Genomic DNA, 17,875 nt, shown 5'->3' on the forward strand with positions numbered 1-17,875 from the left:
AATAAATAAACATAATCATGATCACTTTGAAATTCGTTTTTTAAGAGGATAATTTTTGGAAATTTCAAGTTTTGGTAAAGGAAATAATTTCTTTTTTTTCAATGCAAATACTGAAAAGCACGTGTTTGTGTATTTTTTGTCACGAGATTTATTATGGAAAATGTCGATGCTTTTATCCGTGTTTAACTTGTCTTATGTCTAAAATGTAAAGCTAAGATTTCATCATCCTATCTCAAATGGTTGGTAAAGCTGCAAAGTTCGGATTTCCAATATGTCAAAATTGGTACAATTCAGCAGGTACCAAAATCCATTTGTAGGTTAATTTTTTTTTTTGGTCTCGGAAATCGATGTAACCCGGTTTTTTGGACTCGGTGCTTCTCTAGCTCTCCCCCAATGTGCATAAAAGTGAATTCTGAGCACTTTTTTTGCGGAAAAGTGCCAAAAAATCCGGTTTTGCATGGACGAAACTAAAACGCTCAGTGCTTCCAAAGTAAGGCAGATATGGAATCGCGGTTTGTGGCATTGCAAAGCTAAGATTTCAAACTAGTACCTGTCAAAATTTCAGCATCCTATCTCAACTGGTTTGACCGTGGTGAATTTGTATTTTCAAAAAAGGCAAAATTGGCAAATTTCAACATTTGTCTGTGGTACCAAAATCCATTTTCACATTCACAATGGGGTCTTCCTCCTTATGAGTGGGGACTGGTTAGCGTCGGTGGGCTGGTTGTCGTTTCTGTTGTTGGTCAGGTCGGTGGTTACCTCTGGATTGGTAGGCTGTGTTGTAGGTAGGTCGGCGATGAGGTGGGATATAGCTGGATGGGTTGGTTGGTGGTCGGCGATTGGTAGGTGGTAGAGGTCGATGGAAGACAGGGCCGTTGTAAGCTACGTGATGTTGGTTTGGTTGATGATTAGTGTTTCTATGTCTGGCTTCTTGCCAGTGGCTGTTGTAGTTGGGGAGCATAATGAAAATAACTTGAGGTTAGAAAGGGAATGTACAGTGGATGTAACAGGAGAAAACTGTATATGCAGGCAGATAATTGTGTTCTGTTTTTTGTCTGACATGTCCAGATAGTCCATGTGAATATTGGTGCAAAATTTCAGCATTGTAGCTTTGTAAGTTTTCACGCAAAAAATCTGAGCACTCTTTGTGCACCAATATGCAGACTGCATATAGCTAGTTTGAAAACTTACAGATTTGGATTTGATTTCTTGTGTTTTTTGAATTCCTTGGGGTCTAATTAGTAGGAAAAGATCAAAACTTGAGGCAAAAGTTTGTATTTGAAAAAGTTGTCTATAGGCCGTATTTGCTTCTATGGCCAATATGCATAAAATTTTTCAAAGGTTATTTTCTGTTCTATAACTTTGTAAGTTTTCACACAAAAAATTTATTTGTGTTCTGAACCGACTGCAAATACCTAATTTAGATACATACTGATTTTGATTTGGTTCTTTGGCTCACTGGCATCTGATTTTAATTTGGTTCTATGGGTCTAATTAGGTGGACAAGTGCACATTTCATGCAAACTTTGGTTATTTGGAAATAATTCTGTGGTATATTTCTAAGAATAACGCCCATAGTTCGTTTATTAGAGCAATTTTTTTTTAATTTGATTTTAACTCTGTTTTTAAAAATGCGTCTATTGTCTTTATAAGAGGCGAGAAAAACAGCAGATTTCGGACGATATACAAGGTTTACAGAATAGTAATCAAGACAATAGATTTTAATCACAAGAGTCATAGTAAGTGAAATTCACTCCTAACTAGTGACTACTCGCTCAGTCAGTAGTCAGTTTGCTTCGTTTATAGCAACAGGTAAGTCGACTTTTTGAAATTCTCTCAAATTTAAGATACTCCCTATTTTCCATAAGAAAGAAAATATCTAAGTTACATTTAAGACTCAAAGCAAAAATCCATTGCAAATTTGTGTTGAGATACGGGGCTTTGAGGCAAAGCTTGGTTCTGAACTAGAAATCAAAATAAGGAATATGAGTGAAAAAAGGCGGCATTCTATGGAATCAGAACTAAGGCCTGCCCGAGCTTGGAAATTTTAACCAGTGTAATTTTTAAGTTAAAATGCCATCACAATGACATAAAATTGCTTCGAACAGGGGATATTATCAAAGACCATGCGTAATTATTCAATATGATATTATTGTATTTTGTCATTTCGTTTCAGGTCAGGGTGCTCAATAGCGGTTTTTACTATTGAGTTAATACACCATGGTTGGATACCATTCCTGTTTAGGTTAGTATATCATAGTTGTAGATTATAAGGGTATAAAATTGTGCTCTTTACATACAAATAAATCGTACTTGTATAATTGCTTGCTTGGAAATAATGATTGGCATAATGATTTATCAAGCGTATTTGAGTTCGTCTGATGATTGTGACCCTTGATACTTACAGCAGATATCATGATGAGACAATTCGGTACAAACTATATGATCTGAGAATATTACTAGATACATGGAAAGGGACAACAGCCAAATCTTACAATTTGTTTAGTTTATTGGACTTAAGTTTAAATTATGATTTTGAAAAGTGTTACATATAGATTTTAAGTGAGCTTGATCAGAAAAGTAAAAATAAAAATCATAACCTCGTAAAACACAAAGTTTTTTATTTCTATTCTTTTCTTACTATGGCGTTTTCTTACATTTCAGTGTTTCGAGTATAGTAGCTCGTCTTCAGCTACGGACAACATGGTTAGATATGGTGTGCAACCTAGGTTTTTGGAGGTAGTTCACACGGAGCAAAATTTTCGCGTTTTTGGGTTGGGCTCTCGTGTAGTTTAGTTGTGGCAGCCTGTGGGCTACCTTGTTAGGGCCACCTAGGTTGTACTCGGCTAAGCTGCCATATCATGTCCACCCAGCCTCTCTTGAAACAAACGGAGGTAAGTTAAGAGTAATTTTCATTTCATAATCGTCAGAAACTTGTTCACTTCTACCTAGTTGATTTAAAAAAGGTGTTCGAGTTTACTTTATATATTACCTTTGATTCAGTAGTCTAATATTTTAATCAATGAGAAGTAAATCCCACTTTCTCCAGCCAATATGACCAACAAAAGTCGTGTTTCAAAAGGTATAGCTGTTCAAATCTATACATGATCATTTTGTGCACAATTGTTCAATGAATTTAATCGGTTGAGAATTGATTTATATCAGTGATGGGAATACTGACTTGAAGGATCACGGGTAGGGTACGAGAAACTCATTCGCCTTTATTTGATCAAAATAGGCATAATCAGAAAAAAAAGTTTGTTATGGGGAGTAATTTTGCTTCTAAAGCAGGGAATCAGCATTAATTGTTTATCTTCCTAAAACATAGACCAAGTATGGGGATCAGTTCTTAATTATCTTGAAAATGGCAGCGTGGAAACATCCAAATTTTTCTGAATCGGCTCTGTCAAAACTAGGTAGAAATGAACAAGTTTCAGACTAATACCTGATAACAAAAACTCGAGCACTATCCACACAACAATACGGTCTTGGTGTTGAGTGGATTTGACTAACTGAACTAACCCATAGAAATAAATGCAATAAAATATGTAAAAGCAGACTGGCAATAATTGATTGGATAATCTATAGTGAAAAATTTCCAAAGCTTTGTCGATGGGCATAACGTGCACCCATAAGTCGTCCAACCTATTTCAGGGTGGAAAACTGTATATCATACACGCAAATATTTTGTGATGAAATACATAACGTAAAAATATTTATTTTAGGTGTATACAAATAGAGCTTCATTATATAAGAATAAAGTGCTTATGGTGTGGCATGGAAGCTCCTCGTGTAAGTTTCACATTATCATATTTTACCAATTCTGCATGGTCTGGCATATTATGCATAAAGTCTAATGGTTCAAATATTACTAGGGAGCCTTGGTGGCTCAGTGTGCTACGGGCTTTGCGTCTGAAAGATCTCTCGACATTAAGACGTCAAAAAAGAAGGCTAATACTACGGTCCTGGCATTATTATCTTCATTGCACTGCTACTCAAACAGATGCAGAATAGATTAACGTAATACTCCTTTTAACTCATTTTAACTCATTTTAAGTTCAAATGTGACTGACAAACATATTTTGATAATAGGGGATGCAACCTTGATGGGCGTAACACAAAAGACAACGATAACTCTCTTTCTGCTGACATCGTGTCATTATTTTGAGGTTAATGGTGGTCTTGGTTTAAGGATATTGACTTGTCATCGTTCCCATTCCAGTCAACCTAATCATAAATTTCAAGAGGTTGGGACACGGATCAGTTTGTTAAAAAGATCCCAGGAGAACCTATGTTGTTAAAATGGTTGTTCGTTCTTGACAGCACCTTATTTTATCAAAATTTCCCCTTTTCGAATCTGCTACTGATTTTGACAACTCGGCATCCCTTGAAGAGTTGACTGTTTTAGGCACCTCTGAATTAAGATTGGGTGATATTACATTCTTATTAAATATCTTTCTGTATACAATTTTAAAACATTTCATCCAAAATCTAAATCCAATTTATGTTTATCAACCAAAATTTGGCTGCTTTTGTGTTTTTTAAACCAAAATTGCTCCTTGAATGGAGATACTCTTGAAGTTTCTAGATCTTAGCAAACATCTTTTTCGTCAACCAATGAAATTGTAAAATCAACTTGTTAACATATTACATTTAAAGATGGGTTCCCTTATTTTCATCTATGAAAATGAAAATGCTAATACTTATATGAATAGAAAGTAGAGGTATTCTAATGACTCGTCCATTATTAATTCATAATTATCTAAATAAGAAGAGAATTACCAGCAGAATTCCAATGAGTGACCGATCAAGAAAGGTCAAAAAGTATTTTTTTGTTTATCCAGACTGTATATACATAGACAATTGTGATTGGTTAAGACTCATAATTATATGCAATAAAAAGAAAATGATATTATTAAGAATACACCATAATTCATTAGAAACACCAATTAATCAAATAGTTTGCTTAATTTGACACTAAAAAATAAGGAAATCCATCTTTAAGCTATGTGAACTTAAGTTCCATACCAAGTTGCAAAGTGTGATCAGGGTGATAATTCAGTGTCAAAGGGAATATGAAATTCCTCACCTGTCTGTCTGCTGATCAATTCGGACTCGTTGTAAAGTTGCTGCTTATAATTTAATTCTCAAACAGATGCTGATTTTTATAGCTGAAATAGTTACTGATTTTTTGTTACTGAAACGGTTAGACTTGAATCAATAATTGTCAAATCAGTCCGGCCCAAGACTTAAACAGGGCCTCGTTTTGTTGAAACATTGCTGATGAAATTTGCTGGTGTCGTGGGGATCGTTGTACGTTTTGCTTCGTTACCATTTTGGTTTGATTCAATTTCAGATTAGAAAGGGTGAATCGTCTGATAATTTACCTACCCACTACAGCACTGCCACAATAGGAGTGTTCTGGGGTCATGGCCTATATGACCCGACAGATCCTCCTATTCACAGATGAAGAACAGATGAAGCGGCGCGCGCCAACAGATGAAGGACAGATGAAGGACAGATGAAGAACAGATGAAGAACAGATGAAGAGGAACAGATGAAGAAGTAGGGCGATTACTCCGCCCATTTTTGGTAAGTTGATCTTGAAATTTTTTAGACAGACTGCTGCTCATTTAATTTGAGTTTTGAAATCTTGGCGTCATTTGATTTCCATCTGACAAATGATACTAAATGGGTTCTAATTTGTATTGGTATGGAATTGCCTCAGTTTCTCCACCCACTTTGAATAAGTTGATCTTAGGCTTTTTCAACATTCCGAGGACAAACTGCAGCTCCATCAGCAACAAATTATAATTGACATTTCGTACAGATAGAAAAGTATCCGCAATTCCTTAAACCATTTTTGTAGGAAGATCTCAATTTTTAAACTTTTTGAGGACTTTACTTCATTCATTAGATGACCAAGGACTAGCATGTTGACAAAATCTTCTTGAACCTGAGTTCTCACTCTTGTAAAAAAAATAGTTTTGAATTTGGGTATTTTCACATGGATCCATATCGAGACTGCTGATGGTATCTGATTTTCTCAAAATCTTGAAGGTTTGATTTGATTGTTTTGATGACTTGTATAGAAGTTTCGATTGCCGGTTGAAAGGCAGGTGGTGTTAACTACTTTCATTACATCTCATGGTCCTTTTCGTTTGAGTCCACTGCTCCCGTTTTGTCATGATATATATTTGGTTAACGAAGTTGTTTTAACTGTACAGAATTTTATTTCTTGTAATTTATCCAAACTGACACTTTTTAAATTTTGATGCATTATGTTTGCCTTTTAAATGCAGCCTTTTAGTTTTAAATCTGATTTCTGTCACTATCAGTTTCTGCCTTGTGTTGCGTTAACTGTTATCTGCGGTGGCTCAGTGAATTGGACGCTTTCTCGCTTATCTGAAATACAGGGTTTGTTGGATGGAACAATAAACAGAGGCTCTCTGTGCTACAGGCTATCGCATTAAATATACCTCAACAGTAAGGAATCGATAATGAGTTTCATATTAATTAAAAATCTTGTCCGTTACAGAAAAGTAAGACGTAAGACTCAATTTCATTTTATGAATAAATATGGTTTGCTAATATTGCTTTTGGTTCTATAAGAATTGTAGTGACAATAAAGGGAGAGGTAGAGGATGAAGGTTCTTGATTCCTTGGACAGGTTTGAAGTTCTTAATTCCTTGGACAGGTTTGAGGTTCGATCGAGAAGTAATTGAACATATAAGACCTAAAATCAAGTCGTTGCAATGAATATGACCGGCGTGGTTGAAATTAGCAGTGCAGTTGGGGAGGGGGGGGGGGGCTTGGGGTGGGCTGGACACTCCTGTCAAATTTTGTCCTTGCATGGTCAGTTGAAAATCGTGAAAGGGGGAGGGACAATATTCATTCCTTGTCATTCCTAAATTTATGCACAGCGGAATTCTTGTCTCGACAAGACATATTTTTTGTTCAATTCGAAGAATAGGTAGAGTTCGGACCTTAACACCCATCGCCGCCATCGGTTTCAAAGGTCAACAGTCACTGACGGCTTCAGCTAAATATAACCGTATAGGGCTACAGGTTAAAAGTTAAATTAACTGTGATCTGAAGCATTGTTGTTTGACTGCGCACTTAGGAGGCTCATTCAGTCTTTTCTGATTGAAATAAATATACACCTTTTTGGAATTAGCTGTTTTATTTTTCTCTTCGGGTAGATTATCGCTTTTATTTTACTTAATTCTATATCAGAATGTTTATTAACTATCCATGTTCATACTCAAAATAGGAATAGGTGTTGACAGTAGTTCTCGTCATGTGAAAACGTAGTAAATTTATCGAGTGTAGAGTTGGGTCAATTTCGTATGACATAGGCTAAAGCACTAAGACGGTGGAAAAAATTATTCATGGTTCCGTTTTTATAAGGTCATATGAATAGGGTAGGTAGGAATAAAAATTATTTTTTAAAAATATTTTATATGGGTAAGACTATCATTAAATAATGTAATACACGGAATACATCCTATCTGGATGAGATAAATCATTTATATTTTAAGGTTTGTATTTACTTCAGACTGTTTTGACTGTTCAGTTTTACATGTGAAGAGTATGAATCTGTGTTTAAATATTGGTATGAAATCTATCACCGGCTTATCTACTGCTAGGACAGTCCATGTCTGACGTCTCTGCAGCAGGCAAAAAACATTCCGAAGATCATAAATCGAGTGTGGAGTGTCACTTTCGGTAGCATATACCATGCTCCATCATGACAGACTATAGTTAAGTGGTTTATGGATTTCAGTAAAGGTCGATTTGGATTCGGATACAACATTTACGTTTACTACTGGCATGAGTGTTTGTAATTACCCAAGGATGAACCCTATTGAAAATCAGAAGAATCCAAAAATATTTAGTATAAGTTATTGCCCTTGTTCTTGAAAACGCGTTCGAATTTGAGCTTGTAAACACTCTAGAAGGCACAATTCTTGGTGAATTTTGACGAAACTTGACATGAGTGTTTGTTATCAACCAAGGATAAACCCTATCGAAAATCAGAAAAATCGCAAAATATTTAGTATGAGTTATTGCCCTTGTTCTTGAAAACGCGTTCAATTTTTAGATCATAAACACTCTTGAAGTCACAATTCCTGACGGATTTTGACGAAATTTGGTGTGAGTGTTCGTAATCACCCAAGGATGAACCCTATTGAAAATTAGAAGAATAGAAAAATATTTTGTATGAGTTATTGCCCTTGTTCTTGAAAACGCGTTAAATGTTTAGCTTGTAAACATTTTAAAAGGGACAATTCTTGACGGATTTTGACAATTGGCATAAAACCTATTGAAAATCAGCAAAATCGAAAAATAATTAGTATGAGTTATTGCCCTTGCTATTGAAAACGCGTTCAATTTTTAGCTCGTGATCACCCAAGAATGATCCCTATTGAAAATCAGAAGAATTGAAAAATATTTAGTATGAGTTATTGCCCTTGTTCTTGAAAATGCTTTCAAATTTATCTCTTAAACACTAAAATATATTGTGGTTATATGGAATTCATTCATTTTAGTTTTCTAGTTTAAGATATAAACCGGACATGACAGAGATTCAAGTAACTTTCCGACTAGTGCCAAAGTGGTTTATGGATCTCAGTAAAGGTCGATGTGGATTCGGATACAACATTTACGTTTACTACTGCTGCAATGGCTCTGATCTCTTCACTTAGCTGATTACACAGAAAACAAACATGCATGTGGGTGGAACTGTTGGTTTAAATCGTAAAAACTATTTTGCTCATACTGAGAAAAACATCCATGATTTCCCAAACTAGGGAAGATATCTGAATTCTGTTCTTTTTTTTTACATATTATTAAGTATTGTTGAGAGAGTCAAACTGGATTTTTATGCGCCTACATTTATTTGTGTCAACCCTATCGTTACATGACATGGGGGGCGTATATTGCCATCACCCATGTCCCTCGGTCCGTCCGTCCACAATTGCTCGTAAATTCTCTACAAGACACAATTCTTGATGGATTTTGACAAAACTTAGTATGAGTGTTCGTAATCACCCAAGGATGAACCCTATTGAAAATCAGAGGAATCGAAAAATATTTAGTATAAGTTATTGCCCTTGTTCTTGAAAACGCGTTCAATTTTTAGCTCGTAAACACTCTAGAAGGGACAATTCTTGGTGGATTTTAACGAAACTTGGCATGAGTGTTTGTAATCACCCAAGGATGAACCCTATTGAAAATCAGAAGAATCCAAAAATATTTAGTATAAGTTATTGCCCTTGTTCTTGAAAACGCGTTCGAATTTGAGCTTGTAAACACTCTAGAAGGCACAATTCTTGGTGGATTTTGACGAAACTTGACAAGAGTGTTTGTTATCACCCAAGGATAAACCCTATCGAAAATAAGAAAAATCGAAAAATATTTAGTATGAGTTATTGCCCTTGTTCTTGAAAACGCGTTCAATTTTTAGATCATAAACACTCTTGAAGTCACAATTCCTGGCGGATTTTGACAAAATTTGGTGTGAGTGTTCGTAATCACCCAAGGATGAACCTTATTGAAAATTAGAAGAATAGAAAAATATTTTGTATGAGTTATTGCCCTTGTTCTTGAAAATGCGTTAAATTTTTAGCTTGTAAACATTTTAAAAGGGACAATTCTTGACGGATTTTGACGAAACTTGGCATGAGTGTTTGTTATCACCCAAGGATAAAACCTATTGAAAATCAGCAAAATCGAAAAATAATTAGTATGAGTTATTGCCCATGCTATTGAAAACTCGTTCAATTTTTAGCTCGTGATCACCCAAGAATGATCCCTATTGAAAATCAGAAGAATTGAAAAATATTTAGTATGAGTTATTGCCCTTGTTCTTGAAAATGCTTTCAAGTTATCTTTGTAAAATATTTTCATTATCTATAAATGTTGTAAATTATACCTGAACAAATTTCTAAATGCTAAATTTATCTATGTATCTACTTGATCAAGCTGAATGGGTTAGTTAAAAACAGAGAGTACTAATTGTTAATTAAGCAGTTTGACCTAGTCTCGGTATTTGACTTTATTTAATGGCTCGTTATATTCATTTAAAATTTCAATCAATGAATTAGATTATTGAACTTTGTATATATGAACCAATGAAACATAGTGACATGCAGGTTACTGTATTAAAGGCTCAATGATATCTGACTTGTAAACACTTGATAAATAAATTACCACCAAAGATGGTGACATGAGTAATAGTCTACTGTATGAAAGGCACAAAGACGTTGGACTTTTGTCAACAGGCTACTGTATCAAAGGTTCAATGATGTCGGACTCTTAATCACTTGATAAATCCAGATTGATTGCCACTGGCTACTGCATCAAAGGTTCAATGATGTCTGACTCATAAAAACTTGATATATAAAGGCTAACTATTGATACCTGCTTTAATTGAATTTAAATGTTTATTTTCAGCCGTCAGGTCTTCGGGAACTCAATAGCGGTCTTTACTATTGGGTTTGACATACACCACACACAGTTAGATGATCAACGTAGCACGGTCAGTATACAAAGTTTTATAAATTCCACTTTGCCATCACGAATGTCTATCAGTCTGTAAAAACTTCAGAAGGGACGATTCTTGATGGATTTTGACAAAACTTGTTGTGTTTATTATCTTTTATGGATAGCCACTATTGAAGATCAAAAATATGAGTTATTGCCCTTGCGTTCGAAAGTGTTCAATTGTAGCTTGTAAGTACCTAAGAGAACAGATTTATACCAAATTATCAATATTTGAAAGACAAATATGGTTGAATATTCTTCCAAATATTTTAATTGAAAATAAAGCAGTCAGTGGGCATATATTACCCTGCCTGGAAAGCTATCTAGATGAATTGCAGTACTTATAAATTGAACTTTTTACTGTAAAACCTGATTTCCCTTTGTTAGTGATGTAGGTGGGAGGTGCGGATATGGAAAAGGTTTCTAGTTTTTCGGGTGTGGCAATAAACCAAGGCCCTGTTAAAATACCTTAACAGATCGAAAAAGAGCTGACTATTAAAATCCGTGTATGTCCAGAATAATCTGTGTTAGAAAGATGACTGCCATTTACAGAAAACACTACTGGTATAAAGAAAAAGAAATGCCCAGTTTGAGGTATTTTTGAAGGAATTAGCATACATTTTTAGCACTTCTGAAGACTATTTACATATATACATGACCCAAATCAACCCCTGAAAATGGCTAATGTGTCCCAAAAATAAATTATCATAAATAAAATGTTGTTTCTCTTCCAGGGTTCCAAGAACAAAGTTGCTGGTTTTTAGCTACAACAGGACATTTAAACTGGGAGGTCAATTGGGTTATGGTGGAGCACAAATGTCCCAAAGGCGACTCTTGGAACGAAGCTAGGTAAGGATATTTGAAATATTTCATATGGTATGGTATAGCAATAAAAGTCATATTACTTATACTGTATCTTTCAAAGTAAGAAAGGAATATGAAAAGGATTTCCAGCATTTTAAAATATGTATCTATTTGCACTATTTTAGTTTCCAAGCTAAAAAGTGGCTTTCATATGTGACCAAAGGTAACAAATTTTGAATTGAATTATTTAAAACTTGGAATGTTTAAAGGGATTGTAAAGATTTTTCATAGGTATCGGGGACACTGATAGTATCAATTTGCACAATTCCAATTTTCAATCAGACTTTTGTTGTTCCCCAATACACATAAAAAAGTAAAAATACTCTTGACAATCCCTTTTATTGTTGATAAATCTGCTGTTATATGAACTGTTTTTGAATTGTCCGTAATCCGAACAAAACAATTGACCAAATTTTTAGAGACTTGGTATTCATATGTTTGAAATATTTATAATTTTAGGTGTAAACAGATAGAACTTCACTACATGGAAGTGCTTATGGTGTGGCACAGAAGTTCGCAAGGCAAGTGTACTTTAATGCAAAATGCTAACCTTATCCCTGATCATTTAGACTCCTCGATCCTTTGCCTGGCTAAAATAAATTTATGCTTGAAGGGGTTAACAACTTAGGAACTGTGTAAACTGCAATAAGGTGCTGTGAGCTCAAATCTTCTTTAAGGTTTATAAACTTATGATGCCACACCTGCTTCTGCTTTCAAAATTAAAACCTGTGTCACTAAATATCACCTGGATTTCTGAAATGTCATTTGGTACCATTGACTTATCAGTACAAGGAGAAATATAAAAGAAAAAATAAAGAAGGGTTAGAGTGGCCAAGGTCTTGAGAATTCAACCAAACCAAATGAGCTGTTTGACCAGTCAACAAAATTGAATGAATATCTCCATTCAATGAAATTTTTTATTTAAGAAGATTGACAATATTTATACGTGCTTGACTTTAAAGAAAAAATTAAGTATATTTTGTGTCTGATTTTAGGTTAGAAAGGGTAAATCGTGTGGTAATTTACCTTCCCGCAATAGCACTGCCACGATAGGAGTGTTCTGGGGTCATGGCCTGTATGACTCTTCAGACCTCCTATTCACAGATGAAGAGGAACAGATGAAGAACAGATGAAGAGGAACAGATGAAGAGGAACAGATGTGGCGGTTCCTCCACCCATTTTTTGTAAGTTTATAATAGATCTTGATGTTTGGAAATTATAGTACCATGATAATATTAGCTGTGAATTTTCAGAAATATATATCAATTTGCAAAAATTCAGAGGATTCCGTATTTCATGGCTCAATAACCATGCCCAATAAACCAGAAATAAATAGAATATGTCCTCAGATACAAAATTATATGGTATTTTGACTCCATACATTGTTTGTCTTTTGTTTTTTTCAGCCGTCAGCGGGAACTCGATAGTGGTCTTTACTATTGGGTTTGACATACACCACTTACAGTTAGATGATCAAAATAGCACGGTCAGTACCTACCTACATATTTCAATTTCAATCACTATTCCTGTTCTGTGAGATTTTGTGAAACCCACCCTGAAAAATTCTTGTTCATTTTCTGTATCCTTTGAAGGTGTACTGGAGCATTAATCTTGAAAACTTATCTTACGATGTTTTTTGTGTTCCAGTCATCTGATTGCTCTCTAAAAATCCATTTCATATACAAGTCCCCTGCTGTGGAATAAAAAAGCAAAAACTACCATGGTATCTTTCTCTCTGAAATGGGTGCATATTTGATAATTCCATTGGCAAAGGTGTTTTACAAGAGGGAAAAGCATGACTTGTCTGGCTAATTACAGATTGTCCTTGAGCAGAGATATTGGCCAAATGATGTTATTCACATTTGATATGCATAATTATGAGGTAGTTTTCAAGATTTCTATTACCAGGTTACTTTTAGAAGTTTTAATGTTATAGAATTAACAGAAAGGTTTTTTTGTTTAAAACTTCCAGATAAGGCAATGGATATATTCTTCTAGTCTTTGGTCGAAAGTAGTTATTACTGTTTGCACATAACTTTCCAAACCTATGTTTATAATAAGAATCTTTATTATTTTAGGGTTCCAAGAACAAAGGAGCTGGTCTTTAGCTTCAACAGGACATTACATTTGGAGGTCAATAAGGTTATGGTGGAGCACAAATGTCCTAAAGGCGCCTCTTGGAACGAAGCCAGGTACGGATATTTTAATAGCTATCTTGGATGTGATGTTGCTATACAAGTCATTATAAACCCACTGTAAATATTACATTTGGAAAACCTTACAACACAAAACCAAATTATTATATTATGTGTCTTCTAGCTGGTCTTCGGCCAGATCTATTGAAATTGATCTAATGACCACCATTTGGACATAACTAAACAAGCCTCCTGTAAAGTTCCCGACGCATTAACACGCTTGTTACTGAGTAACAGACTGTTCCATAGAATCCATCAACTGTTTGGATTTGTGTATTTTTTGAATAATTTCATTTGTGCCATATCAAAGAATTAAGTTGTATATTATTAATTTTAGGTGTAAACAGATAGAGTTTCATTATACAGAAGTCAAGTGCTTATTGTGTGGCACAGAAGCTCGCAAGGCAAGTTTGTTTAAGAAATATTTAATCTGTAATTTCAAACCATTTTGATATTCTTACTTTGAAATATCTTGCAATGCTTTGCTTATCTGATGCAGTTTTGTGAATATTGTTATTTTTTGTTCAAAAATAAATAATTACATATGAGTAAACAGCCAATCAAGACCCTAAAGAATGATAACCCCAAATTGTGGTCTCTAATTTAAGGGTATTTCGTGGCCTCTCACACATTGTTTTTGTTTTTACAAGATTACTTAAAATGGTAGTCATCTAATTATATGCAATTATGTATTAATATTTTTCAGGTTAGAAAAGGTAAATCGTCTGGTAATTTACCTACCCGCAATAGCACTGCCACAATAGGAGTGTTTTGAGGTCATGGCCTGTATGACTTTTCAGACCTCCTATTCACAGATGAAGAGGAACAGATGAAGAGGAACAGAAGAAGAACAGATGAAGCGGCGCCTACAGAACAGATGAAGAACAAAAAGAAGTATGAAGAACAAGTGAAGAGTGCTGAAGAAAAGATCAACAGATGAAAAGAGGGACCTCCAAAGAGTACTCAATAAGAAGAACCAAGTCTACAGATGAAAAGCCATGGGTATGTTACAAGGGATTTAGTGAACATTGTCATCTTAATTTTTAAAATGAAATCGGACATAAGACTTGAACGACATTTAGAAATGAGGCGTACATAACAGAAACAAGGCATTATTATGGATTTAACGTATTTCTTTAATAAACTAATTAAACAGATAACGTTTCAAACAATGTGTTGTCATCAGAATAAAAAACCTAAGAATAATAAAGAGATTAACAGTATAAAGGATAATAATGAGAAGTCAAAATAAGAGAACATAAGCTTATTATCCAAAGTGAGTTACAATTTAGGAAATAAATGAGTTAAAACAATAGGGAAGACTTAAATGGTTACCATTTATACATTTTGTTATGTTTTATTCAATCATTATTTCATCTGATGATGGCACGTGAATTGTGCTGAAAAGTTGAAACAATATGTGTTTAATTAGTTTATCTAAGAAGTGTGCTAATTTCATAATATTGCCTTGTGTTTGGTGAAAATCTGACTTAGTTCTTCTACAACTGAATTATGGTTATATGATTGACTGGCATTTTCCAAAATGAAATTCTTGCATTTAGTTCTTCTACCATTCAAGTCTGTGCCCGCATATACAAATCAGTTATGACATAGTTTCACAGGAATACTACCTTTTTAGAATGAACATAAAATTTAGATTCTCAAATTTGGCCTATAAGTGTATGTATTCATCAGTGGGGTGGAAGATGTTGACACTTCAAAGTTGGAATCCAAAAAAGTGAAATTAGCAAGATACCATAGGAAAATCTGTGAATGTTGTTCAATAATTTCATAGAGTAATAATTACCAATGCATTTATCTGCTGTTTATTCTAAGAAGTGGTATTTCTTTAAAAAAGCAAGTTGTGTTCAAAATAAATAGTTGCGTTGACTAGATGAATATTTGAGCTATGGCTTATTTACATAATTCCTTTTTTATTTCAGCTGAAGAGCTCACAAGAAGATGGTGTTTCTGCATTTGGTGTTTCTGCATTGATTTGGTGTTCTGTATTGATTTGGTGTTTCTGCATTGATTTGGTGTTCTGTATTGATTTGGTGTTTCTGCATTGATTTGGTGTTTCTGCATTATATAAGTTCTGCTTCTAGAGACTGGTTTTAACTGGTGCCTTTAGAATTGACTTTCTCCTTGCGCTAGAATAAGTCATCTTTCCTCAGCATTCTATTCAACTCAGCTGTAAATGGGTATGGATAATCTGAGTAAAATCATTGCCAAGAAATTTGGTCAAGGAACAGCTGTTAGACAGGATCTTTTGAACCTAAGCTGTCCTTGTAAAAAATCTTTCTTTCTATCTATCAGTAGGCTGGCTAACCTTTATGCAACCGAGATCTGGCCATGTTTCTCAAAAAAATCTCACAATCAATATTTGTCTTAGTATGGCATTTCTCAGTGTAAAATTCCACACTTATGACAAATTTCTATTGAAAGATTTTTTGAGAAACGGGCCTCGTATTTCTGCTTTCATTCGGTGTTTCTGCACCTTTTACTAGATACCAGTCAATCATACCAAGATTACCTTTCCACTACAATTCAATATGAATTGCCATGATACAAAGACCATCAGCAATTATTTGGATGTTTGCTTAATGGCTTTCATTTCTTCTTTTTTCGGTTTAGATTTCAGCTTTATTGTTTGTATTTCTGTTTTTTGATTTGGGGTATTGTGCTATTTACAGCTTTGGAAGTTTAGGTCAAAGTTGGCAGTTATGGTCAAAGTGAGTATATGAGGTCTAATGTCAAAGATGGTGGTTGGGGTCAAAGGTCAATGATAGTTGTTGAGGTCAAAGGTCCAAGATGGTGGTTGAGGTCAAAGGTCAAAGATGGTGGTTGAGGTCAAGGGTCAAAGTTGATATTTGAGTTCAAGGGTCAAAGTTAGTGTTCGAGTTCAGGGGTCAAAGTTGGTCGTTGAGGTCAAAGTTTTCTTTTCAGTTTATGGTGGTATGGATGATGAGAGGAAGCATGCATGCAGATAGAAATGAAATGGTGTCATACTTGCAATTGTGTTCAATGAGGGAAATTCTGCAGTACATAAGGATTACGAAACGAGTGAAATAATGCTGTTAATGTTTTTGGACATTTCTATCAAGGTCACAGTGACAAAAGAAAGTATCCGCCCTGTCTTGGAAATCCTTACATGGAAATCATAATGTAGGAGGATTTGTCTGCTGCCCTGATTGTGTGGAATCATCATGCAGCAATAATCTTAGATTAGAGTGGTCTCAAGTTACATTGACTATGTCTTTGACTGTTATAATTGTGAGAATTGTTACTAATGAAATAAATTGTTTTATCTAACCAATTCTTAGGATTTAGGCGTAAATGTTAGATCTGAACGAATGCATGATTTTGGCCAGAGATTTTTGGCTGAGCCCTCAAATTCCAGCAAACAGATGTACACCTACACAATGGAATTGATGGAAGCTGTCACTGTCATAATAACTTTTCAGAATTAATATTCCACTACAGATTAGCATACGAAAAATGTATTACAAATCATACATAATTTGACATTTATTTAAAAACGTCCCGTCAATAGACACGTAGGCCTACATATATATATGTAAGCAAAGATATTTTTGTACTGAAAAATATATATTACTTTCTCTTCCAAAGTAGCTTTAGATGTATTCTCCGGCTTCCTACATTGGAAAATTTTCCGGGGGAGCTGTCTGAACAGAAGACTGAAGATATTGAAGTGTGCAATGAAGGGAATTTTGACGGGAAAATCTAAATTTCATTTTATATATTTTTGTCAGCATTTGTTGATCTTCTAGGTTAAATTTGAATGTCGCCCCGCAGTATGCCAGGCTCTACATCCTTCAGATCGGTACTAAGGAAAGAGAATCGCCTGATGCCATGTCTTGTGAAGCTCAAAAGAAATGCCACACTTCCAGAACAATTTATGTTCTAAGGGAGAAAACTCAATTTAACTTTGACTAAAGACTGCAGTTAAATCTGCCAACAATGCTTGGCTGTGTTCACTGTTATGTACAGTGTGTTTAGTTACAATGATCAGTTACTCGAGGCATGGGCCATGGAATAATATTCAATTTTGTGGGAAATTTGAAAGGAGCTACTGAATAATTTTGTGCTAAAAATTATAGAAGACTAGTAAATCCAATTGATCTTAAGACAAGCAGTAGCGTTTCTACTTCGGGTTCAAAGGGCGGGCATTCTCCCTCAGAACAGAGGTTTCTTTCAAGATGTCCGGACATAAATTGGAATAATATATACTTTTTCAAAGTAAATAG

General features: G+C 34.7%; 2 protein-coding genes across 2 annotated transcripts in view; both read left to right on the forward strand.

Moving 5' to 3' along the window:
• Positions 1–5,470, forward strand: part of LOTGIDRAFT_238609 (hypothetical protein) — a gene marked incomplete at its 3' end in the record, with an annotated part of 18,849 nt that extends 13,379 nt beyond the window's left edge. Inside the window, exons 13-17 of the mRNA XM_009050760.1 lie at positions 566–785; positions 2,177–2,245; positions 2,665–2,739; positions 3,726–3,792; positions 5,357–5,470. Coding sequence (XP_009049008.1) covers positions 566–785; positions 2,177–2,245; positions 2,665–2,739; positions 3,726–3,792; positions 5,357–5,470 — 545 coding nt within the window. The remainder of the gene's footprint in view (positions 1–565; positions 786–2,176; positions 2,246–2,664; positions 2,740–3,725; positions 3,793–5,356) is intronic.
• Positions 5,471–10,694: 5,224 nt separating this feature from the next.
• On the forward strand, positions 10,695–15,563 carry LOTGIDRAFT_238610 (hypothetical protein; the record flags this gene model as incomplete). Its single annotated transcript, XM_009050761.1, is given in 11 exon segments — positions 10,695–10,737; positions 11,283–11,397; positions 11,872–11,911; positions 12,408–12,516; positions 12,556–12,596; positions 12,819–12,898; positions 13,491–13,604; positions 13,945–14,011; positions 14,314–14,486; positions 14,506–14,609; positions 15,551–15,563. 6 exon segments carry the CDS (start codon positions 10,695–10,697, stop codon positions 12,837–12,839), a joined length of 369 nt encoding a protein of 122 aa, XP_009049009.1. The 3' UTR covers positions 12,840–12,898; positions 13,491–13,604; positions 13,945–14,011; positions 14,314–14,486; positions 14,506–14,609; positions 15,551–15,563.
• Between the last annotated feature and the right edge of the window lie 2,312 nt (positions 15,564–17,875).

The sequence above is a fragment of the Lottia gigantea genome, assembly GCF_000327385.1.
Source record: "Lottia gigantea unplaced genomic scaffold LOTGIsca_154, whole genome shotgun sequence".
In the NCBI taxonomy this organism is placed as follows: domain Eukaryota; kingdom Metazoa; phylum Mollusca; class Gastropoda; family Lottiidae; genus Lottia; species Lottia gigantea.